The sequence below is a fragment of the Macrobrachium nipponense genome, chromosome 26 (assembly GCF_015104395.2).
Source record: "Macrobrachium nipponense isolate FS-2020 chromosome 26, ASM1510439v2, whole genome shotgun sequence".
Classification (NCBI taxonomy): Eukaryota; Metazoa; Arthropoda; class Malacostraca; order Decapoda; family Palaemonidae; genus Macrobrachium; species Macrobrachium nipponense.
Genome location: NC_087215.1, coordinates 32,630,408 through 32,657,646, shown reverse-complemented (window position 1 = coordinate 32,657,646; position 27,239 = coordinate 32,630,408). Strand labels below are relative to the sequence as shown.

The following is a 27,239-nucleotide window of genomic DNA, read 5'->3' as shown; positions in this document are numbered from 1 at the left end:
CAGAGGCGTCCAAAATGGCGGCGATTTGGAAGACGCTTGGGCTGGGGGTACCCCGTCCTTGGAGGGGTTGCTAGCATTTTGTGGAGGCTCGCACCCTCCCTTCCCAGTCTGGCAAGGCCATCCCCCCTCCTCCCGGCCTTGTCTTCGTGGGTAGCAGCAGTCGGCCATCTTTTATTGCTCCGCCAGTGTCTGCCGCCGCTTTGAGTCGGAATGACGCTGTGGCTTCAGCCCCGTTGATGACGTCACGGGGTCCATCTTTGTGTATTCCTCTGCCAGTGGCGTCTCTTTCCCCCTCGCACTGAGGGGAAGCCGTGATGTCACCGCCGCTTGTGACGTCACTCTCATCAATGATATCTCTCCCAGTCGTCTCCTCTGATCTGCCTTGCTTAGCCGTGATGTCATCACTGCCGCCCAGTTCGCAACATCTCCCTTCCTTGTAATTGGAGCCTTCTCTGGCACATCAGTCTGAGGTCATATGCCAGGCAGTGCTTCAGAGATTGGACTCTGTTTTGGATGTGAAGTTGGCTGCCTTATTGGTTGGGAGGACTGGTAGGAAACGTGTTGCTTCGTCCCCGCCTTCCGAGAAGAGTGCGCATAAGAAACTAGTGCTGTCTTCCTCTCCCTCTTCCCCCTCTACGCCTCGTCGGCGTATCAAGCGTTGGAAGGCTAAGGACTTTGCCCTTCCTTTGCCTTCGAGGGAGGAACAACGTGGACATGTTCCCGAAAGTGCTGTGGTTTCGGGCAGTGTTAGTGGTGTGCATTCTGCAGGGGTTGCTTCGTCCTCTGCCTCGAATCTCGAACGTGCAACCCCCTACCCCCCTCCGTCCTTGCACATCGCAAGCATGTTGCAACCTCCCCTGCCTGTGCATGTGATGTTAGTGCTCCTTCTTCTCCGAGGCCTATTCGTCGCTATAAAGATCCAAAGGTGCCTGTCAAGAGGTCGAAGGTAGTGAGCACGGAGTTGGTGCAGCTGGAGTGTTTGCCTGCCTCTCTCTCTGGTGCTTCCAAGAGTTCTACTCTAAGGGATTCTCCGTCTATTTCGAGTGTTCGAGTTTCCCCCCCCCCCATCTTACGTACGTACGGCCGCCACGCTCGTGACCATTCATGGACATGTGGAGTCATCTGTTGAGGTAAGTGGTGTGCCTAGTGTTACAGTGGGTCCGTCTCGTGAGCTGACGTGTGGACCCAGGCCAAACAGGTTAGTAGGGGTTTCGGATAGTTTGGCTGCTAACCCTTCTGTTAATTTTTGGTGGAGAAAGCGCGTTAGGAGAGCCTACACACCCTTCTCGTCATCGGTCTCCAGTACCGGAGCAGGAGGAGGGAGACATGCAGGAGTTTCTGTCTTCCTTTTCGGAAGTTGTTGATCTCATTCGTGGGTTTAACAATTTGGAAAGTAGGACTCAGGCTCGGTCGTCTTACACTCCTTCTTGCTTGGAAGCCTTAGTAGGAGCTACTCATGACCCCAAATCATCTCTTCAGCTTCCTTTGTCGGGGCACATTCAGTCGGTCTTGCAGAAAGTTAACACCTCTGTTTCTGACTGGGACAGTTCACTTCGCTCTAGGGGCTCTACCAAACTGCTACCCCCTCCTCTAACGAGACATAGGAAGTACTATGCTACGAGCTCTGCATTTTTGTTGTCATGCCACCTTAACCCAGACGTCATTCACCTGAAGCCGGGTTTGACTTTGGAACAGGTGAGGTCGGTGGCTCTGTCCTTGTCTCCACAAGATGCCTCAGCTTTGGAATCTACATCTCCTCTTCCTGGGAACTTTCCCTGCTAGTTAAGGGGTTTGAGCAGTCGAGTTCTCCTAGAGAGCTCAAGCCTCCAATGTGGGATGTTTTCTTGGCTCTTAAGAGCTTAACTAAGAGTCCATATGAGCCCTTGCATCGCTCATCTGACAGGAACCTGACGCTCAAGACATTTTCCTTTTGGCTTTGGCATCTTCCAAGAGGGTAGGAGAGCTCCACAGTCTGAGTTATGAGGTGAAGCACACTAGGGGTTGGAAGTCGGTGTCCTTTGAATTTGTCCCGGAATTCGTGGCCAAGACCCAAAATCCCTCGTGCATGAACTGACTGACTTTGTGGGTGGTGATGCTCAAGAACTTTTGTTGTACCCTGTCCGGGCCCTGCGTTGCTATCTTAAAAGGCATACTTGACTCTTGATGATTCCACCACCACGTCTGTGCAGGCTAGAGCACATGATGTTAGAGGTATTGGTCCCTCTGTGGCTTTCAAAAAGAACTTGCCTGTACATAGAGTTCTGAGCGCTGGTACTTGGTTAAGCCAGTCCATGTTCACCTCCTTCTATCTCAAGGATGTTGCCCACAAATCTATGGACACGTTTTCCCTGGGTCCTGTGGTGGCTGCCCAACAGGTTGTGTAACTCATAGTTGCCCTTAACAGGGCACCTTTGTATCTTACCTAAGATGATAGTGTGGATGAGAGAATGAGTGAGTTGGCTGATCTCCTTCCTCTTGTGCCTTTCCTTCTTCCTTCGGGCAGTTTAAGGAATACACATAATTTGCTGGACAGGTCTGATTTAAGGAATACACATAATTTGCTGGACTGGTCTGATACAGGTGAGTAGGGTAGTCATACTGGTAGTGTGGTCGTGCAATATACAATATCTTACCCACTATTTGGTAGCATAGGCTCCACTCCTTGGCAAGGAGGGGTCGGGAGTATTACAAACCCTAGTGTCTTGGTTTGTTATTGGACAGTTAAAGTTTCTCTTTGGTTCCCTATACAATGGTTATCCCATATATCATTGTACGTCACTCAGGTTCTGAGTGGTTAGATATCAGTTTATTTAGCTTCTCAACGGGCTTCAGTCCCTCTCCAAGAACTATTTCTTTGGAGAGCTGGACTGGTGGGTAGGCACCCAGCTGGTCTAGGATGTCTTATATCTCCCTCCAAGTATGAGTCTATCCTATTGTTAAGACCGAAGGTTTGTTCGGGTATAAACAAATGACAAATTTTCTAAGACAATTTGTATTTTTCATAGCTACAAACCTGAGGTCTTAAAAATAGGATAATTTCTAGCGCTTAGCTGGATCTGGTTAAAAAGCAGATGAAAGCAAGGAATCTTGTGATATCTGGCAACACATGCGTAGATCGGGTGAAGAGTGGTCAAGGACCACACATCTACGTCAGTCTTTCCTAACTCAGGATGACTTAACAAATAGAGGGGCGGCTAGGGGAGGGCAGTATAACGTTAAGACCTCAGGTTTGTAGCTATGAAAAATACAAATTGTCTTAGAAAATTTTTCATATCTGGTTCACAACAAGATGCATTTAAGTCATATTTTGACTTTAAAACACTTCATATAGTGAAAAATAACCTTGTCCCACATAAACAGAGTTTCTAGCGATTTATTTACGCTAACTGGAAGCAGGAAATCGCTCTGAATTAAGTTGAATACGCTTCGGCTGATTTTTCCAAACAAAAACATTGATTGCTTTGTTTGTATTTCATAATACAATAGTAATATGAGACTACATACATTATTATTGGATACAGTGAAGTAGAGCATAACTTTTTAAAAGCACCAAGGAAAAGATGCATATTTGCTGTTTGTATTATATTAGGGTCTCACAGCACTCAGGCTAAGAAGCTGGTAACCAGACAATAGTGCTATAAACCCTACTGAGGGTAAACCCCAGTTACGAATATATTAGACAAGTGCCATAAAACTGAAATGCTGGTAACCGATTCCAATGGTAACCAGGGGCTGCCTGTACTCCAATATACAGTGATAGCCTGAACTTTGCAAGGCTAGGTTCCGGACCCCCTCATGCAAGGGGAATTTTCACTCAAGTTTGGGACAGTCTCTAAAAATGCTGATAAATGATTAGGTAAGACCCTAATCGTGCTCCCTAAGTATTAAACTAACTTTTAAATGGAATTAAGTTACTGTAGTTTCATTTAAAAGTTACGTGGGTCATTCATGCTCAGACTTGTCCCCAGACACATTGAAAGGGGAGGTGTGTTGCAAGAAATGACATGGCCATGATGTTACTACCTGGTCTCTGTAAATTGCTCATTTGGTTCTTGGATGTGGTAGATGGATGACCGAGGTACTCTCCAATAGCGAACTGGAAGCTATGACAATCTGTGCTATAATTTGCATCAAACTGAAGAACCGTGCAAAGAATAGAAAGAGAAGTTGGACAAAAGACTAACAACAATTTATATCAAGAAATAAGACATTTGTATGAGGCAATCTATATGTGCCAATAGACGGACCCCCACACTAGGGCATTTAGTGACGGGGAGATCTTTGAGGACTTAAAGTTCAGTGTGGTGATATCACCTCAAAGGCTTGGGAATATTGGTGACCGGTTATAAAGTCACAAGAAAAAATGCTGCAGAAAAAGTCAATTTTGTCTGGGGAAAAAAAAAGTCATAGGAAAACATCACTTTCATTTATGTTGACTGGTAATAAGGTCAAAAGGAAAAATTCCCAATACTACTTGGGGGTCATCATCTTTATATCTACAGTCTTTTGTTTGTTTTTACAGCCATCCCCAAACAGGCTTGTACTGGAGACGCCTTTGCAAAGGTGGATACTTAGATATATATTATGCTAAAATTTACCCTTGGGGTTCACTATGAAAGATTAATGTGATTTTTTTTTCTTGTGACATTTTCCCCTGTTACTTTTATTTATTTAATTTTTTTTTTGCTGCAACATTTTTACCTGGATTCGGAATATCATCCCAAAAAGCACCTCTACTGTTTAATTTTCTTGGTGGCAGTGTCCCATATAGCATCTGGATATCTAATCTTTAGCTTATTAAAGTATTGTAAGTGATATTTTCCCAGTTTCTGTATGAATAACATTGACTTAACCCAAACTTCTGCCAGAGTTAAAGAATTTCCCAAACTCGTGTCGAAGACGGCACTTGAGTATTACTGAAATGATAAATACAGGTCTGCATTGAAGTAACCTCCATTCATTCATGCACAGATATGTATTTCAACCATAATACAACCATGTCTCACAATGAATGGGCTATTTATACCTCATTTTAAACAAGTCGCTACAATTTATCAGTGCGACAGTCTGTACCAACTAAAAACAACCACATTCATGTACCGACATCCAACACTCCGCCCACTTTTCTACAAGTCTTAAGACCAGGTCTGAGCGTAAATGGGTGGTTCCTTAGCGTAACGTGTTACCAGTTTTGTTGTATTGTCTACCTGTTTATAATGTAATATTGTAAAAGGAACCCTTGCATTATGCCCTTTCAGAATTGTAAGGCATTCCCTCAAGAGAAATAATTTAGGGAGGGGAGTCTCATTTTTCCTTACTGTTATAGTCAAGACATAACCAAAACCAGGTTCTTTTTTTAACTGGTAAATGGTCTTAAGGTAAAGATTCATGGTCATGGCTGTTTTAACAACTGTGACTTGTAAGGTGAATTTAAATATATTGACACAGTTTTGAATAGGGCAACTTTCAGGTTCCCTGACTTTTATAGGTGTCAGAGTCATTCAACATCCTCTTCAAGCCTTCTCCTGACCCAAATTTGTAGACATCTGAGGTGCATTCATGTATTACATCCAACCTACACCATGTTAGTAAGCATTCCTCTCCTATTTCCCCAATTGTAATAATACATAAATAACAACCCATAAACTTGCCAACAAGGCCTTGTCCAAGCTGTGATCTTTTTTCATCCTCAAGACTTCCATTGGTCCTTCCACACTAAAAATGTCCCTGGTTCAGCACCTTTTTACTGTACTTGAGCACTTCTAAGATCTGTGCGATGACCTAATCCAACCTAAAATTCAGGCTATTGTAAAGTAATTGGTATGCTTGAAACAAATGTTGCTTTTTTTAAGTCAATTATAATTTTCTTTTAGTTTAGCCAGACAAGTTAAGTCACATTAATTCTTGAATGAGGGTTTACAATTAGTCATTCAAAGAACTGGTACAATAGGCATAAGGGAGCAGAGGGTGTAGGTAACAGTTTCACACAGCATTAAGAAAATTAAGAACTTTTTCAGCTGCTAAATAGTAAGGAAATGAAGGCCATATTGATTATATTGCTGATATGCAGTACTAGTATGTATGGCATTTTATGACTTACAAGTCTCTACACAGCAGTATTTTAAGTTTAGTTACTTGCACATTTTTTTAATCATTAGGCTTGGTGTCATCATTGCTTCCACCTTTTTTTTAATCATTAGGCTTGGTGTCAGATGATGAAGTGAATGAAGAACTTCTTTTTCATCCTAACTGCGGTACCTACGCTGAAGTCATAAATAATGGACGAACTGCTCACCGACCTAAGTAAGACCCCTTTCTTGCCTTGATACATACAGGGATGTAATTGATGTTATTGTACATATGTAATGGTCAAATGGTAATTTATTTGCTTCTGGTCTACTTGAGACTGTCAACATTATTTTTGAATAGAATGAATTTTGTTGTAGTCCAGCTTTTAATTTTTTTTGTCAAGAACTGCATTGTATTCTGAAATTAGAATCTTTGAAGCAGTGATCTACTTTCTCATGCACAAAGGAGTTTCATGTCAAAATATAATATATTTAGGACACATTAAATAAATCCAAACATTTGCTATTTACCATTTACACAAGCTCAATGATTTTAGGGACAGTCTGTAATTAGTGGTGTAATTTACTTGATTTATGAATAGTATAGTTAACCCTTAAACGCCAAAGCGGTAAAAAAAAAATGTCTCCCGTGTGCCGGAGGTGTTTCAGAGTGAGTGCGGAAGCGGAAAAAATATTTTTTTCAAAAAATCACAGCGCTCTTAGTTTTCAAGATTAAGAGTTCATTTTTGGCTCATTTTTTTGTCATTGGCTGAAGTTTAGTATGCAACCATCAAAAATGAAAAAAATTATCATTATCATATATAAATAATGCGATATATGATAGCGCAAAAATGAAAATTCATATATAATTGTATTCAAATCGCGCTGTGCGCAAAACGGTTAAAGGTAACAAGTTATTTTTTTTCGTTGTAATGTACACTAAATTGGGATCATTTTGGTATATAACACATTGTAAAACGATAAAAGCAACACAGAGAAAATATTATCACAAAATAATGCATGAATTCGTAATGCGCAGACGTAAACAAATATTTTTTTCAAAAATTCACCATAAATCTAAATATTGTCCTAGAGACTTCCAATTTCTTTCAAAGTGAAGACAAATGATTGAATATTACTATACTGTAAGAGTATTAGTTTACAATTGCAGTTTTCGACCATATCTGACGAGTTAAATTTGACCGAATGTCAATTTTTTTTTATATTTTTTATATGCAATTATTTCGGAAATAAGAAAAGCTACAACCTTCAAATATTTATTTTTCATTTGATTCTACATAAAATTGCGCACATTTTCATATATAAAACTCTATGAAATGCCTAATATGAAATGGAGCAAATATTCCGAGAATGGGACGTACGCATTTCGGAGATTTGTGGCGGAGAATCCGCGCGCGGAGGGAAGGAAAGTTTTTTTTTTTTTTAAATTCACCATAAATCTAAATATTGTGATAGAGACTTCGAATTTGTTTCAAGATGAAGATAAATGACTGAATATTACTAGACTGTAAGAGTTTTAGCTTACAATTGCGTTTTTCGACCATTTCGGTAGAGTCAAAGTTGACCGAACGTGGTTTTTTTTCTATTTATTGTGATTTATATGCAAATATTTCAAATATGAGAAAAGCTACAACCTTCAATTATTTTTAGTTGTATTCTGCATGAAATTGCACACATTTTCATATATAAAACTTTATGTAACGGCTAATTTAAAATGGTGCAAACATTACCACAATCGCACCTATGATTTTTTCGGAAGAGTTACCGCACGGACGTAAAGAAAATGTTATTTTTTTCATAAATTCACCATAAAACTAAATATTGTGTTAGAGACTTCCAATTTGTTGCAAAATGAAGGTAAATGCTTGAATATTACTAGAATATAAGCGTTTTAGCTTACAATTGCGTTTTTTGACCATTTTGGTAGAGTCAAAGTTGACCGAAGGTTGAAAATTTGTCACTTGTCATTTTTTATATGAAAATATTTCAAAATTGATAAAAGCTACAACCACGGGTTGTTTATAGTTGTATTGTGCATGAAATTGCGCACATTTCCATATATAAAACTTTATGTAACGGCTAATTTTAAAATGGTGCAAACATTACCACAATCGCATGTACGTATGATTTTTTTCGGAAGAGTTACCGTCCAGACGTAAGGAAAAAGTTTTTTCAAAAATTCACCATAAATCGAAATATTGTGCTAGAGACTTTCAATTAGTTGTAAAATTAAGGTAAATGATTGAATATTACTAAAATATTAGAGTTTTAGCTTACAATTGCGTTTTTTGACTATTTCGGTAGAGTCAAAGTTGACCGAAGGTTGAAATTTTGACACCTATCGTTATTTATATAAAAATATCTCAAAACTGATAAAAGCTACAATCATGAGCATTTTTTTGTTGTATTCTACATAAAAATGCGCACATTTTCATATATAATACTCCATGTAACAGATAATTTAAAATGGTACAAAAATTATGTCAAAGTGACAAAAAAATTTCCGAGATGTGTCACAGATACTTTTTAGTGCGGCAAGAAAGAAATTCGCGCTTGCGCGCCTGCGTAACGATTGTAAACAAAACAACACCTCGATCCGTGAACTCCCAGCATCCCCCAAGGCGCGTGATTCAAAAGTTTTAGGCTGATAGGCCTATAAGTATTTTTCCGCGAATTTTAAAAAAAAACTTTTGTAAGTCGACGTATGGTACGTCCATTCGGCATACGGGAGACATTTTGACTCGACGTTTAATACGTCCATTTGGCGTTTAAGGGTTAATGAGTGTAATAGATTATTTGGGATGAAGCTTACCTACTGTCAAAAGCTATCTTGAACAGTAGGTAAGTATTCAAATAATAATTTTATTATGGACATTTATATTTTCATGAATTGAAATATCCTGCTGTTGACATGTCCTTTGATGCTTGAAGTTTCTGAGAACATAACAGTAAGGCCATTATGAATTTATTTTCAACAGTGCTTCAGAAGACTTTAACAATGGAGTTGTTTTAACGAGACGACCTCTAAAGTCCAATGAAATGTTTGAAGTTCGGCTAGACAAGTGCGTTGACAAGTGGGCAGGATCATTGGAAATAGGTGTGACCACTCATCCTCCAACTGACCTTGAATATCCGTCAACAATGACCAATGTCAGGTAAGAAATGCTTTTAGTGTTCATTGATATGAATTTTTCTTGTAATATAGATGTCACCTGAATTTATAAATTTTATTGTTTAGATAGTTCATGTAATGACTATTTTTTTGAAAGACCTGGTGGAACAACATTCTAATGTTTTTACATAGCCTAGGTTTAAAGACAACAATAAAATGAGAAGGAAAGAAAAAGAAAATGGGTATAGAAATTACAAATTCTGGTGATTGGTACCATTTACAGTGCACCTTGTGTAACAAGCTGCAGATGGTACTTAATGCCCTTGGCAGTATCCTTTTGACTTCAGCTTCATTGCTTTCTTCCATTTACTTTTTATTTGTTCACTTTGCTCGCCTTCCACCTAACTATTCAACTTTTTAAACTTTATCTTGCTCCAGTTTTCACCATTCATTTAAGAACAAATCCTTCAAGTGGGCCCTGTTAGTTCAAAGTCTAAAAATGTGACTCATAGTTTTATTAAACTTGATGTCCAAGATGCAAGATGCTGCACCATGTTTCATCAAATTTTGCATAACGTGCAGTTTTAATACTATATACTAGTATATAATTTTCTGTGCTTGAGGACTGGTGCTACAGTGCTTGTGAGTAACATCAAATATCAGCAGCAACTTCATCAACATGGAAAAGGCTAACATTGTGATGGAACATGGAAGTAGTTTCAGTATTGTTGGACTATATTTCACAATCTGAGGTGCTGCTCAACAGTTTGCTAAGCTCTCCAATTTCCTCTTGGACAAAAAAGCATCTAGCCTAAGGTGCTTGGAAAGTGCTGCAAGGCTGGAGGTTAATGGATAGGTGAATGGTTTTGTCTCTTTATTCTTCCTATCTCTCAGTCTTCTGCAAGGCAGCAGTTACGCTGAATACATGCTGGACTTCAAGGTTGATCATGTTAATGTAGAACTTTGGCTCATAAGTTGTAATTCTCTGTGCTCTCCCTTTTAACAATTGTGGGGAGGGAGGAGGATGTTAGGGGAGATAAAGTTATCATCAGAACCCATAAATTGTCCATGTTGTGAGCAGCCCTTATGACTTGAGCTCCCTTGCCCATTATGGAAGCACTTGGCTCTCTGACATTAGGAAAAACAAACCTACCACCACGAACCACTCTACCTAAAAGAGATAAATTTTTGGCAGAAGCAGACCTCCACACCAAAGAACATCATATCACTCAAATACACTAAAATAAAATACAATATAAAGTTACCTACTGATAATAAACTGTAAAAGATGTTATAATTCAAAACAATTGTTTAGAAACGCCATCTTCACTTTGATCCGTGAAATAATTGCTGCAATATTGCTTTCTCTTCTTATGGATCTAATATTATTACAGCAGTTTGTATATTAGGATGCATTTTATAATTCTGAGCCTACTACTGTATTGGAATCTACACTGGCACCTCAATTTATCAAATTATGTTATCATATTCGTGTCTGGAAAATAGCAAAAATGTGGTTTTGGTTTTGACACCAAAGTATGTGTTGTTATTTTTGTTCCTGTTTGAAAAGTTTTAATTACAGTATGCAGTATAGTTACTTAACATAAAGGTCCTGCTTTATGATGTTAAATTTACACTTGAAAAGTAAAAGTGAAAGTCATTCTTTGTCCACTTGGCAATCACATGCTCAGAAAATCTTAGATGTTTGATTAAATAAAGTGTAATTGCATGCATAGGTATGTTACTACTATACTAGTACTTCAGAATGGGCAGTCACATTATTGTTACTTATTATTATTACCGTATATTTCCGCGTATAAGACGACCTTTAAATCCTAAAATTCACCCCTAAAAATTGGGGGTCGTCTTATGCTACAATTCTAAAAATCAAACCTTGAATTCTAAGATGTGTATCGGTAGGCTAGCCTTGGCCTTCGGGCTATAACCTAACCCCAACATACATGAAGATTCACTTTATGAAATAAACTGATATTAAAGGTAATAAAACCATTTTTACATTATATGTTATTGGCATATCTTCATAACAAATAACCTATTTAATGAATAATTCTAAATCAATGAAACAAACTTTTATCTGTGCAACCCCAGCTGAGAAAATGTAAACATCGAATTACAGTTGCGCTCACACAACCTTAACTTTCGGTAACCTTTTAGAAATTTCAATGGTAGTGTAATTACGGTAGTAATAACATTTAGGATAACATAATATTCATTTTTCATTAAAAGTTTCTTATACATATCACAAAATTGATCACATGTGCTGCCATCATAGGGATTCCAGTCTGGTTCTGGCGAGTCAACTTCGGCTTCGTCGTCAATATTATACTACTAATCATCTTCAGTAACAGCCGTGGCATTTTTTAAAATGATTTAATGACACTTTTCTATTTTCATGTTCCCCCATGTTTTTATAACAAAACGCAGCAAATATCAAGTGAGGCAGCAGGCAAAGCTGTTTGTAACTGTTTAGAACAATTCAGTCATATGAACGATAATTGTATACAATAATTATCGTTCACTATTGTATTGTTATTAGCGGTTGTTTGAGAATGACAGTGGAACGTAAACAAAAGGTTGTCTATACACGGAAATATACAGTATTATTATTATTATTGAAATGGGTAAAAACTGTTCCTCACCTGAATTATTTTAAAGTGATTTTACTTCATTGTATGAGCACATGCTCTGAAGTTCCAAGATCTGTGGTTAGAAGGGTAATTGTTCTGTATGTGTACTACAGAATAGGCAACCATTGTGTAATGAAAATATGAAAACAGTTCCTTCCATGAGTTGTGTAAAGTGATTGAGCCATTCTTCTTTCATTGTGTGAGCATGCACTCTGAAATGCTAAGATTTGTGGTTGAAAGACTTGTAGTTTCCTTAGCCTACCACTTTCATGCTCCATGAGCTCAAAATTTTTATTGTCATTTGCTTTTCAGTGCATTAAAATATTTTATTTTGTACGTATATGTATATATTTCAGTCTTTTTAAGTGTGCATGTGTGAATATATACACACCATTGTGCTGAGGTAAACAAAACTGACTACATATAAGTTCTCTCTCTCTCTCTCTCTCTCTCTCTCTCTCTCTCTCTCTCTCTCTCTCTCTCTCTCTCTCTCTCTCTCTCTCTCTCTCTCTCTCTCTCTCTCTCTCTCTCTCTCTAAGCTGTCCATTAGCTTGAGGTGCCAATGTAGTAGGAGAATAGGCACTTTAGGTTGTTATGGCTGTACATTAGTTATGAACCACACTACAGTATTTGCTTGACAATGCTGGTATTATTTGTGATGAATCTTACCTACTGTTAAAGTTAGCTATATCTCCGCACCGATTAGGCAAGTCAGCATTCAAACAAAAAATCAAATGGCTGCCCGGATGACTGTCTAATTTACCTGTTCTCTTCCAGGTGTGTTTCAAATGTTTTAGCTTTAGTCAGAATTCTCCTTGCTGCCATTGCAGTTAGGTGATGGTTGGTATTCTATGAAGTCTGGCTGTTTTACACCTGTTTACAGTATTGTAATTTCATTTTCCTAGGATATCTTTCACCGGAAACAAAACCAATAACATCAGGCTATGCAGGAATGATTTTGGTGTAAGCAGGCTGTTGGAATTTGAGGTAGATCAACATTCGGTTTGTACTGCAAGGGTCCAGAGTGTGATCTTTGAACTACTAGATGTGAAGAATGTAGGGATTTGTTCTGAGAAATTTATGCCTGAATATGTCAGTTATAGGAAAGAAGTGAAACTGATAGATTGCAAAAGCAATTAGTTAGGTCAGAACTTTAACCTGTCAATTCTATCCTACTTAGTGTCCCTTCACCTGCAGCTATCCCTACTCAGGCTAGGCATTTGGTAGTGCTAGTATTGACTTCCTTAGTAGCTCTGCCTTCTGCTGCTCATTCGGTTCAGGAAAACCGTATCGAGAAATTAAAACATAACATTAAACCTAATTTTAGTTCTAATACAAGTTGACCCGAGTTAGTGACGGGAACATTCCGAATCCCTCCATAGTGTGTGCTCTTTTTGTGTTCCCCTGTTAGAAGTAAGGTGTTGGTACCCTCGTCTGTATGTAGCCCGAGCCTAGGACTGCCCTGCGATAGTTGGTAGTGTCCGCTGCCAGGGAACCGTGTCGGTTCTCGGGACGGTTGGGTTCTGTGCCCTCCAATACCTACTTTGCCCTTTTCACAGTCTGAATCTCGTTTAAAATGTTCACGTAAGGATCATTAAAGCGTTCACCAAAGGACCGTTTTGGTAAACATTAATCCTTGCTCCGTAGGGGTATTCTGACGTCATCAGCACCTAGTTTGAGGTGTTAGCATGCATAGGATTAATAATATATAATATAGGTATAGACAATTTTATTGAGATGATAATGTGTCTGTAGCGAGTTTTACACATTCCAATATTATGTCGACTCATTTGACTGTTTATCCGATCACTTATTTTGGTTATTCTAAATTCTCGTTTGCTAACGGAGACGGCAATCTCCCACAAGGCTAGCGCTATTTTCGGCGATTTGATTGCCCAGGCGGAAGACGACGGAGGAGAAGGGACATCAACGCCAACCCCAGAGTTCAAGGCTTCGCATGGGTGGTTCGAGAAATTCTGTAAACGGACTGGTATCCATTCGGTGGTGCGGCATGGGGAGGCTGCCAGCTCGGACACGAAATCGGCCGAAGTCTTTAAAAAGACGTTCGACGAGATGATGACCAAGGAAGGCTACAGTTCTCAGCAAGTCTTCAACTGTGATGAGACTGGCCTTTTTTGGAAAAAAATGCCTCGTCGGACGTACATCACGGAGGAAGAGAAGAAGCTACCCAGGCATAAGCCTATGAAAGACAGGCTTACGCTCGCACTTTGTTCAAACGCCAGTGGGGATTGCAAGGTGAAGCCCCTACTGGTGTATCATTCCGAGACTCCTCGAGCCTTCAAGGCCCACAAAGTGCTTAAGGAGAAGCTTCCAGTGATGTGGAGGGCTAATGCAAAAGCCTGGGTAACGAGGCTTTTGTTCACGGAGTGGGTAAATCTGTGTTTCGGCCCGACTGTGAAGAAATTCTTGGAAGAGAAGCGCCTCCCTCTGAAATGTCTGCTGGTGTTGGACAATGCCCCTCCCCACCCTCCTGGCCTTGAGGAAGATATTCTAGCGGAGTATTCCTTCATCAAGATTCTTTATCTTCTGCCTAACACCACCCCTCTCCTCCAGCCCATGGACCAGCAAGTGATATCGAACTTTAAGAAGCTGTATACGAAATATCTTTTCACGAGATGTTTCGACATCACCGATACCACAAACCTCACCTTGCGTGAATTTTGGAAGGAGCATTTCGATGTAGTGATATGCATCCGACTCATCGACCAAGCTTGGCCGGAGGTTTCGAGGCGAACCTTGAATTCCTCGTGGAGGAAACTCTGGCCTGATGCCGTATCCGCCCGAGACGTCGAGGGATTCGACGTGGGCGAAGCTGGTGCTGCAGATTCAGAAACAGTTGACGATCCTGAAACTGTTTTGGAACCAGATCTTGACGAGATCGTTGCACTCGGCAAGTCCATGGGGCTGGTCGTCGACAAGGACGACATCAACGACCTTCTCGAGGAGCACTAAGAGGAGCTTATGACGGATGACCTGAAGGAGTTGGAGGCCATGCAACATAATATCGTTCAAGAGGAGTTCTCTAGCAGCGGCGAGGAGGAGGAGGAGGACAACCCTATGACAACAGCAGAAATTAAGGATGTTCTAGCCGCTTTTCATAAAGTGCAGTCGTTTGTAGAAAAAAGACACCTGAAAAGGCTCACACAGGTCGTATGCTTGCACAGTTCGATGACGTTTGCCTGAGTCGTTTCAGGAACATTGTGAAAAGTAGGCAGAAGCAATCTTCCTTGGATTGTTATTTTTTAAAGAGGCCTTTAGTATTAGCAGGAGTAAGTAAAAAGGAAGAACCAAGTGATACTAAAAAACAGAAAGTTGAAAGTGGTGATGAAGTTGAAATTAAAAAAAAAAAAAACCTACGCAGTATAAAAAAGTAACAAAAAATTAATTTTTTTTTTTATTTATTTTTTTTCTATTTTAGTTTTATTGTAAAGTTAAGTGTTACAGTTTTGTTAATGTGTTTCGTAAATTTTAGTTTAGTTTTCCTTACATTTTTTTATGTGTTTTGTAAAGTTAAGTGTACGTACGTACGTATCTGCCGTTTGTCCTCCTCCTCTGTCACCACTTTCGGAGATAGTCTCACTCGAAAGGTAAGCTTCCACATTTTACTACATACGTACAGTATTTCTTGTATACCATGTAGTACGCTAATACACTTTATTTACAGGTAATTAGCAGTACGTTATTAATTTAGGTATTGAATGGTCCAAATTGTAGTATTTCATTGTTTATAGGTCAATTTAGCTTTATTATGAAATACACTGGGGTATTTTTGGAGGGCTTGGAACGGATTAGCCATTTTACATGTAAAATGTGGTCCAAGATACGAAAACCTCATGATACGAAAGGCGCCTGGGAACGGATTAATTTCGTATCTCGAGGTACCACTGTACAACCAACAACAACAACCAGGGACTGCAACCCCACAACCCAACAACACTACAAAGAACAACCACAACAAAAGACCACTGCACAAACAATCACTAACAACACAAAAAAACAACATTAAAAGGTCACACATGCACCCACTAACAACACCAAGAAATCACAACAGCTTACCAACAACAACCCTCAACAACACCAAGAAACCACAATAGCTCCCCAACAACAACCCTCAACTATAACAACTCACATAACAGAAACTCACAAGCACAACAAATCTAACAAGACAGGCACATTAACTCTAAAGCAAACAACATCAAACTTAACAACAACTAAACAACAAACCAATAACACAAACTTAACTGACTTTCAATGCCTTCAACACTCTTCATAGACTGTTGCCGACACTACCTTTATATCGTAAAGGTATTTATTTTAAGTGGCTGTCATTTTATAGGGCTTTTGTACCCAGGCACAGGGGTCCCTTATACCGCTTGTGTTTCATTCTGGGTGAATCAAAGCGGTTTTCTCTGCAAGGCTGCTCTTTGCTGCACATGTATGAGAGCCCTGCTCCCTGAATGGAATCCAACTTCTTGGGGGTAGTAAAATCCAGAAAGGATTCCAGATCAGGTGAGAATGGTTTGGGTCTCATGCAAGAAACCTTTAGCTCAAATGGCTGAGTGGATTTTTGTCTAGCTGTATTACCCACTGTCCTCTTCTTTATGTGGGAATTAGCTAATTTTAACAGTAGGTAAGATTCATCACAAATAATAATAAATTTTCATAATAAAATTTATTATTTGGATACGTAACTACTGTTAAAGTAGACCCACCCAGCCTCCACACAACTTAGTGGGCTGTCAATGAGAATTCTGATGAGAGCTAAAACATTCGAAACACACGTGGTGGAAAACTGGTAAACTAGACAGTCATCTGGGAAGCCATTCGATTTTTTGTTTGAATGCTGACTCACCTAATTGGCGCGGAGATATAGCTAACTTTAGTAGTAAGTAAGTATCCAATTATTATGAAAATTTATATTTTGTTTACATTTTGAGGAGCATACCATCTGCCTATGGTAGTCACACTGGTGATTTTTTTGTAATTTTTTAGAGGTACTGGATATTTAAACATTCACTGTAGTGGACTATGATAGTACTACTTCATAAATACATTTATCAGTTAGAACATTGTGCTTACATGACATTGCTAGTTTTCCATGGATTTAGCTTAAAAAGAATGCTTTATGCAAAGCATGGGCTGTCACAGATGATTATTGTGTAACCACAAAGCATTTTTAAAAGAATAATACATTTTACTTAAATGTTATACATTAAAATCTGATCATACTAGATAGGTTACTCTTGTTTCTCCTCTTATTTTACCAATTCAAATCTCATTGTTGCCATTTGCGAAGGTGTTGGAAACCTGTTAACCAATCAAGATTATTTAAGCTGTCTGATTTGGAACCTTGAATTTAGAACCTTGGATGATAAGCAGCACATACCTGTAGTCTGTAATAAACTTGTGCAATATGTCTTGCACAATACATTATAGGGATTATTAAAATTTCTTTACAGTCATTTCTTAGTCCCCAGCTGCATCACATTTTTCTTTTGTGTTTCATCTGCTCCCTGGATGATAAGCAGCACACACCTGTAGTCTGTAATTAACTTGTACAGTATGTCTTGCACAGTACATTGTAGGTATTATTAAAATTTGTTTACTGTCATTTCTTGTCCCCAGCTGCATCACCTTTTTCTTTTGTGTTTCATCTGCTCCCTCTTTCCTAGGAACTTAGCTTCTGCCTTTCTATATTCCAAGCTAGAATAGAAATGTCTCAATATGGTTAAACTATTTTTTAAGAAACAAAAATCATCATTATCATCATGAAAATCTCAGTATAATAGAAGACAAATTCAAATATTTTTACTATTTGTACCAATGATAATCTATGGGTAATGATCTTAATGTTTAAGCTTACTGTCCTCCATTCCCAGGGTCAGCCATCCTCACCTTTGTCCCTTGTTTAGTGATGCAGAATGAAGGGTCTTCTTTGGGCCTGGTAGTATTACATGATATGTTGGGGTCACAAATTAGTGTCTTAATCCTCTGTTGTATTACTGACTGTTTTGTGATGTGTAAACTAGTAATAATAATGATAATAATAATAATAATAATAATATGTTTTATTAAAAGTAATTGCTGCCTCAGCTGCATTAATTTTATACAGGTTCTTCTCTATTTTTCTAATTATTGCTTTCTCATTGTTGCTTAAACTGGTGAGCAACGCACCGAAGGTTGACATATCTCAATTAGGTAGAACGAATGGATTTTATTGGTAAAAATTTCAGTCGGGGTAGTCAAATTTTCGGGTATATCCCGTAGAGTTTATTACAGATAGAATTTATGTTAAATTCTATTTCTTTTCTATTCTTTCTATTCCTTTCCGGACGTTTCGTCTGAATAAACCTCAGACATCCTCTTGGGCGGAGGTGTGTGAAGGACTGAAGTGAGAAGGTGAATCCAGCTGCTTATATTGCGGTGGCGCAGCGGGGGGCGTCGTGCCGCTGCCTTTTCATTGGCTCGTGGGTGGGGAGCTTCTTTTTCATTGGCTGCCTGGCTGCGGGCTCAAGCCAGCCCCCGATCGCATGCTCAGCAGGCGCGCCGATCTTCTCAGCTGCATATCATCACACCGGGCTTCGTTTTGATTGGGTAAAGGCCGCGTGACGTCACTGCTGGTATTATGCATCGTATTAATGTCACTGCTGGTATTATCCATCGTATTCATGTCGTCTTGGATTGGGGCGTTTTCGGGCGGCGATATGGTGATGTTTGCCGTTATTGGAGTGTTTCTTCGGGTGCAGGTCGGGAGCAAAAAGGCCTCCTGTGTCGTGTTCATGGAGGGCTTTTGTTCCTGGATGAGTAACGCCTCCAGGAGGCGCAGACGTCGAGGGTCGGGTGCTCTCCCTATTATCCTGGTGTTACGGATGATACAGTCGCGGGAGATTGTGTCTCGGGGGGCGGTGAGGGCGTGGTTCTTGATAGCCCCTTCTTGGGCATGACAGGAGATTCTCTTCGCAAGACGCATGGTAGTCATTCCAATGTACTTCCCAGGACATCCTCGGGCGGGGCATATGTATTGGTATACTACGTTCGTCTGCTTGAGGGGGTCTCCTATGGCGGTGAGGGGTTAATTTTCATGATAAAGGTTCTTTTGTTTTTACGGTTTTTGTAGGTATATTATAAGGTCCACTATCTTGCCTTCTTCAATGGGGAGGATGTTTTCCTTAATGATCTTCTTCATCGCCTTCTCCTCCTCGCGGTATTGAGAGTGCATGAAGGCCTTATAATATATCGTGATGTTCTCGGTGGGGCGGGGTCGTGGGTCTTGTTCCTCGTTCGAGTACCATCTTTCGAGGGCGGTACGCACTTCTCGATTGATGAGCTTATTGGAATACCCGTTATTCACGAGCATCTGTGAAGCTCTATCAAGCTCGAGGTGTGTGTCCTGCCAGGTGGAACAATGGGAGAGGGCCCTTTTCACAAAGGCCCTGACAGTAGTGTTCTTAAACCTGTCTGGACACTCGCTACCTCCCCGTTGAGGCACATTCCTAAATTAGTTTTCTTCGTGTAGACAGAAGTGCGGAGACCGTCTTCTGTCTTCGTTATAAGGACGTCGAGGAAGGGGAGCCGATCGTTGGTGCTAAACTCGACTGTATAGTTTAGCACGCTGCATTGCTGGAATCGGCGACGTAGGGCTTCTACCCTCATCCTCGGTGTCGACTTGCACGAAGATATCGTCTATGTAACGGGCGTATTTGCGGGGGTGCTGGCTCTGGCGAAGACCCTCTCTTCTACGGTGCCCATATAGAAGTTGGCAAAAAGGACTCCCAGAGGAGAGCCCATGGCAAACGCCATCTTTCTGACGGAACATCTGTCCTCGGTGGGAGAAGCAAAGGGGGCCCTCTTTGTACAGATGTCCAGCAAGGTGCGCAAAGAGGCTTCTGGGATATTGAGTGGGGCCGTCGACGGGTCTCGGTAGACTCGATCCATGATGATGTCAATGGTTTTCGTCGACGGAACGTTGGTAAATAGGGATTCTACGTCGGAGGGATGCCTATGATGCCGGTGCCGGGGAGTCGCGAATTTCTTCAAGGAACTCCACCGATGAACTCAGGCTATAGCGGCTCGGGACGTAGGGAGTCAAAATTTGATTGAGGAGGGCTTGGCCACCAAGGCGTAAGTCGGGGCGGGCGTCTGGCTGATAATCGGGCGGAGAGGGGTTGCCTTCCTTATGGGTTTTCACGTTCCCATAGAGGTAACCAAGGCTGAAGTCCCCTTGGATGGGCGGAAGGTGGGACTGCGTTGGTTGCGGCATTAATGGTACTGATGACACGGTTGGCATCCCTTTTGAGGTCCTTACGTAGGGTTCCGTGTGAGACGTTCAAACTTTGAGGAGTCGGACAGGATAGCGTCGAGCTTCTCATGGTATTCCTTCGTTGTTATTAAGACGAAAGCGGCCGTCTTATCTGCCCGTCGCACAGTATGTCTTCTTTGGCCTTCAACTCCTTAGCTGCTTCCTTCATCTCTCGGGTGAAGATGCCACTGGTGTTTGGCCCCTCTCCGTGAGGGCTTCGGCGAGCAGGAGGGGCTGGAGGGCGTCTGTTGTTCGGACAGTATTCCGGTCTCGAGCTCTTGGATGGAGTCGAGCAGGAGTTCGATCTCAAGTCTTTTCTCATGTTGCTTAGGCTTAGACATGAAGTGGCAGTTAAGCCTAGTCGAAGCAGAGCGTCTTGGTCGGGAGAAGGTTGGAAGTCAGTGAGATTGATGTAGCCTTGAGTACGCTGTGGGACTCGCAGCTTGCCGCCATTGAGAGAGATCAGCTTTCGCATGACGCCCTTGATGCCTGCCTTACCCGCCTCCGAGACGAAGATATGAAAAAACGCATAAAGGGCGTCATGCGAAAGGTGATCTCTCTCAACGGCGGCAAGCTGCGAGTCCCACAGCGTACTCAAGGCTACATCAATCTCACTGACTTCCAACCTTCTCCCGACCAAGACGCTCTGCTTCGACTAGGGCTTAACTGCCACTTCATGTCTAAGCCTAAGCAACATGTGAAAAGACTTGAGATCGAACTCCTGCTCGACTCCATCCAAGAGCTCGAGACCCGGAATATTGTCCGAACAACAGACGCCCTCCAGCCCCTCCTGCTCGCCGAAGCCCTCACGGAGAGGGGGCCAAACACCAGTGGCATCTTCACCTGAGAGATGAAGGAAGCAGCTAAGGAGTTGAAGGCCAAAGAAGACATTACTGTGCGACGGGCAGATAAGACGGCCGCTTTCGTCTTAATAACAACGAAGGAATACCATGAGAAGCTCGATGCTATCCTGTCCGACTCCTCAAAGTTTGAACGTCTACACCGGAACCCTACGTAAGACATCAAAAGGGATGCCAACCGTGTCATCAGTTACCATTAATGCCGCAACCAACGCAGGTACCAACCTTCCGCCCATCCAAGGGGACTTCAGCCTTGGTTACCTCTATGGGAACGTGAAAACCCATAAGGAAGGCAACCCTCTCCGCCCGATTATCAGCCAGACGCCCCGCCCCGACTTACGCCTTGGCCAAGCGCCTCAATCAAATTTTGACTCCCTACGTCCCGAGCCGCTATAGCCTGAGTTTTCATCGGTGGAGTTCCTTGAAGAAATTCGCGACTCCCCGGCACCGGCATCATAGCATCCCTCGACGTAGAATCCCTATTTACCAACGTTCCTGTCGACGAAACCATTGACATCATCATGGATCGAGTCTACCGAGACCCGTCGACGGCCCCACTCAATATCCCAGAAGCCTCTTTGCGCACCTTGCTGGACATCTGTACAAAGAGGGCCCCCTTCTTCACCCACCGAGGACAGATGTTCCGTCAGAAAGATGGCGTTGCCATGGGCTCTCCTCTGGGAGTCCTTTTTGCCAACTTCTATATGGGCACCGTAGAAGAGAGGGTCTTCGCCCAGAGCAGCACCCCCGCAAATACGCCCGTTACATAGACGATATCTTCGTGCAAGTCGACACCGAGGATGAGGTAGAAGCCCTACGTCGCCGATTCCAGCAATGCAGCGTGCTAAACTATACAGTCGAGTTTAGCACCAACGATCGGCTCCCCTTCCTCGACGTCCTTATAACGAAGACAGAAGACGGTCTCCGCACTTCTGTCTACACGAAGAAAACTAATTTAGGAATGTGCCTCAATGGGATAGCGAGTGTCCAGACAGGTTTAAGAACACTACTGTCAGGGCCTTTGTGAAAAGGGCCCTCTCCCATTGTTCCACCTGGCAGGACACACACCTCGAGCTTGATAGAGCTTCACAGATGCTCGTGATACGGGTATTCCAATAAGCTCATCAATCGAGAAGTGCGTACCGCCCTCGAAAGATGGTACTCGAACTAGGAACAAGACCCACGACCCCGTCCCCACCGAGACATCACGATATATTATAAGGCCTTCATGCACTCTCAATACCGCGAGGAGGAGAAGGCGATGAAGAAGATCATTAAGGAAAAACATCCTCCCCATTGAAGAAGGCAAGATAGTGGACCTTATAATATACTACAAAAACCTCGTAAAACAAAAGACCTTATCATGAAAAATAACCCCTCACCGCCATCAGGAGACCCCTCAAAGCAGACAAACGTAGTATACCAATACATATGCCCCGCCCGAGGATGTCCTGGGAAGTACATTGGAATGACTACCATGCGTCTTGCGAAGAGAATCTCCTGTCATGCCCAAGAAGGGGCTATCAAGAACCACGCCCACACCGCCCACCGAGACACAATCTCCCGCGACTGTATCATCCGTAACACCAGGATAATAGGGAGAGCACCCGACCCTCGACGTCTGCGCCTCCTGGAGGCGTTACTCATCCAGGAACAAAAGCCCTCCATGAACACGACACAGGAGGCCTTTTTGCTCCCGACCTGCACCCGAAGAAACACTCCAATAACGGCAAACATCACCATATCGCCGCCCGAAAACGCCCCAATCCAAGACGACATGAATACGATGGATAATACCAGCAGTGACATTAATACGATGCATAATACCAGCAGTGACGTCACGCTGTTTTTCCTGTTTTTTTTACCCAATCAAACGAAGCCCGGCGTGATGATATGCAGCTGAGAAGATCGGCGCGCCTGCTGAGCATGCGATCGGGAGCTGGCTTGAGCCCGCAGCCAGGCAGCCAATGAAAAAGAAGCTCCCCACCCACGAGCCAATGAAAAGGCAGCGGCACGACGCCCCCCGCTGCGCCACCGCAATATAAGCAGCTGGACTCACCTTCTCACTTCAGTCCTTCACACACCTCCGCCCAAGAGGATGTCTGAGGTTTATTCAGACGAAACGTCCGGAAAGGAATAGAAAGAATAGAAAAGAAATAGAATTTAACATAAATTCTATCTGTAATAAACTCTACGGGATATACCCGAAAATTTGACTACCCTGACTGAAATTTTTACCAATAAAATCCATTCGTTCTACCTAATTGAGATATGTCAACCTTCGGTGCGTTGCTCACCAGTTTAAGCAACAATGAGAAAGCAATAATTAGAAAAATAGAGAAGAACCTGTATAAAATTAATGCAGCTGAGGCAGCAATTACTTTTAATAAAACATGTTTAAAAGAGGGTTTACGTCCAGCATACAATAATAATAATAATAATAATAATAATAATAATAGGATGGCAGAATTAAGAGTTGATTTGTTATATTGTTTTTCTATTTTTCTTATCATCCCCTTCTCTGGCTCAGCAATGTTTCTGAGTAACTGGCCAATATTCATATTGGAAATTTCTGAAAAATTTCTAAAAATGCTGAAGTTGAGCTTTTATTAAAACAGGATTCTGGTGTCATTCAGGTATACTAGTATTAACAGCGTAAGATCTTAGGTCCAGGTCAAGCAGGGGTCAAAGTCAATGCTGGTATTATTCCATAGTCATAGGTCAATTCCGGGCCGGGGTCGTCTTTGGTGTACAGCTGGTGTTGGTGCTGATATATCTGGTATTAACGTGACGTTTCAAACTTCTCAGAGGTCATCTTCTTGATGAGTCAATAGTAGGACTGAAGCAAGAGAGGCCTGCATAGCGGTAATTATAGTGGCACAGACCCAGAGCTGAATTCTCATTGGTCGGACTGGTCTTGGGCAAAGTCAGGGATCTCGTGATGATGGTCATGGGGATTGAGTCTTGCGGGTGGCATTGTAGTGTGCCCAGGGATGGATGTCAGGAGTCCTGCCTGTAGCGGGAGTCCTATCATCCTGTTGGGGCTCCTGATTATCTAGCACCCTCAGGGGGTTGTTCGCTGCTCTCCGGGTGGCAGTGGGGAGGAGAAACATTTCCTGAGTAATGTTCAAATTAGGTTTCTCCTTTCCTATATGAAGGGCTTCCAGAAGGCACAGACATCAGGGATCTGTTGTCTGGTCTGTGATCTTGATCTTAGGGATACTATGATTTCTTTTTATTTGAATGTTATGGGCAGCTTGAAGAATCGCATGGAGGTCATACTGATGTACTAATTGCCGAGGCTCCTGTTGGTACCAGACTTCCATATTCTTCCTTATTGATTCAACAGCAGCATGATTGGTCTGTCCGTTGTCGACGAGAACTGACCCGGGCCAATGAAAATTCAGCTCTAGGTCTGTACCACTATAAATGCCACCATGCAGACTCTCTTGCTTCAGTCCTACTACTGCCTCATCAAGAAGATCACCTCCGAGATGGTCAAAACGTCATGTTAATACCAGCACCAACACCAGCTGTACACCAAAGATGCCCCCTTCCCAGAATTGACCTATGCCTATGGAATAATACCAGCACTGACTACGACCCCTGCTTAACCTGGACAAGAGATTTTATGCTGTTAATACCAGTACATACTTATGCCTGAATGACACCAAAATCCTGTTTTAATAAGTGATCACCTTCATCATTTTTAGAAATTTTTTAGAAATTCCCAATATGAATATTGGCCAGTTACTCAGAAACATCGCTGAGCCAGAGAAGCAGATGATAAAAAAAATAGAAAAAACAATAATGATATTAATAATATTTTGTTACAGGTCTGGAACGTGGATGATGACGGGAAACGGCGTTATGCATAATGGGACAACCATAATAGATGATTATGGTCTTAATCTGGATAGACTCAAGGTAAATATGTCAAACTGTCTGTAACTTTGATTATTGAAAAACTGTCATTTCTTAATGTAACAAACAAAAACATTGTTTATTGCAAAATTTTCAAAGTTGACAAGAGCAATAACACAATCAAAAGCAACAATCTCAGAACTAATAGACTCGGTTTAGAAATTACATTTACAACGCCATAGATTTTATCCAGAGCAGTAAATTTATAAGTTTGTTCCACAATGTTTAGACTGTAAATTGTTAACCATATTGTTATTGGAGTTATCCTTACCTGATGCAAAGCAGAATTACAGTCTTCTAGTATCACTGGGTGACTTGTGTCTCAAGTATACAGTGGTCCTCCCGTATTCACGGGGGATGCGTACCAGACCCCCCCGTGAATAGTTAGAATCCGCGAATGTTTGGAACCCCTATAAAAATGCTAAAAACAGCCTATTTGGTTAGTAAAAACTCAAGAAAAACCACCAAACATTTTCATACTGGGTTTTTTAATAGTTTTATCTCAAAAAGTGCATTTTATGATGAAATTGATAAAACAAACCTAGGAATTTGTGGATATTTCTTATAGAAAAATACAGAAAATGCGCGAATTTTCCGTGAATAATGCAGGGAAACGTTCCCGAGAGAAATCCACGAATGTGTGAGTCCGCGAATCCGGAGAACGCGAATAGGGGGGGTCCACTGTATCTATTTAATGTAATAAGTACTACATGGAAGGCCAAAAGAAAGAATAGAGTAATGAATTATGTATAGCAAGAATTATATACAGTATATAGGAGGATGCGTGAATACAAGAAGTAAATTATTAAAGCATTCAGGGTGACAGAATGAAGGAAAAGAGCAAAATTTCAAGGGTAGCAGAGGGAGGAAGCTGTCAAAAATACCATAATTGCATACAGACCTGGACTGAGGACAGATTATAGTAATACTCCGAACTTACACGGGGTTTAAGTTCCAGACCCCTTTGTGCAAGGGGAATCTTTGTATAAGTTTGGCACGATCTCTCAAAAATGCTAATAAATGCTTACTTCTAGAGTTTGAACACTAAGCATGACCCTAATCATGCTCCCTAAGTATTGAGCTAACTTTTAAATAAAATTACAGGTATTCTACTTATGACTGGGTTAGGTTCCGAAAAACCCATCGTACGTTGAAAAAATTGTATTTTGAATATAGCCTACCCTACTCTAGGGTAATCAGTACCATCTTTACATATAGGGAAGCATACCCTACACTACACAGTATACTTAGACATACAGTGTTCCCCCCTTATTCACGGGGGATGTGTACCAGACACACCTGTGAATAGTTAAAGCCCATAAATAGTCAGAACCACCACTAAAAATGCTTATAACTGCCTATCTTGAAAGTTCAGATACCAAATGTATACATTAAATAACATCCTACTCTAATATACCTAAAATTACTAACCTATTACTGTATTAATCTTTGAGGTTATATTATTAATATCATTTCAAAGTCATCTTAAACATTTTACCATTAAAAACATATACCTACAGCCAATAACAGAAAGAGAGAGAGAGAGAGAGAGAGAGAGAGAGAGAGAGAGAGAGAGAGAGAGAGAGAGAGAGAGAGAGAGAGAGCATTGAATGGCAACATCATATATCTGACCATCAAGAGTGAAATTATGAATTATTCCTGAGACAGAGAGAATAATAATGGAAAGAGAGAGAGAGAGAGAGAGAGAGAGAGAGAGAGAGAGAATAACTCCTAGACTCCGACTCCTTCCCCTCTGCCAATATGTATATCAAACTGTCGTTTACTCCCCTGCCCTTCTTCCTCCAAGTGGATAAAAAGACTGGGAATCGCTACTTTTTTTTTTATTAATCTTATCAATATATGAAAATTAGTTATAAGGTAAATTATTTATTTATATTACAAAACAAAACAAATAAATATATGTAAGTAAGAGAGAGAGAGAGAGAGAATGTTATTTTTAATCTTGTTAAACTGAATATTATTTGAAAACTAGTACTGTATATTATTATTTCACCATAAAATGTAATAATGCCCTTAAAAATATTCTGTATACATAAACTTCCATGCCAAACAGAGGGCGAGAGTTACCACTATGACATACGTATATCATGTGCCAAGAAGAGAGAGAGAGAGAGAGAGAGAGAGAGAGAGAGAGAGAGAGAGAGAGTTATCCTTATTTAAAAGAGTGAAATGGATAGATTATTGTATATCTTTGAAATACTATCACATTGAATTTTGCATTAGAGAGAGAGAGAGAGAGAGAGAGAGAGAGAGAGAGAGAGAGAG

At 41.1% G+C, this 27,239-nt stretch overlaps 1 protein-coding gene across 1 annotated transcript in view; it reads left to right on the top strand.

The window, feature by feature from the left end:
• LOC135200161 (neuralized-like protein 4) overlaps positions 1 to 27,239 on the top strand; it is a 304,677-nt gene that overhangs the window by 131,300 nt on the left and 146,138 nt on the right. The window contains exons 9-11 of the mRNA XM_064228519.1: positions 6,201 to 6,303; positions 9,068 to 9,244; positions 24,866 to 24,956. Of these exons, the coding sequence (XP_064084589.1) occupies positions 6,201 to 6,303; positions 9,068 to 9,244; positions 24,866 to 24,956 (371 nt within the window). The remainder of the gene's footprint in view (positions 1 to 6,200; positions 6,304 to 9,067; positions 9,245 to 24,865; positions 24,957 to 27,239) is intronic.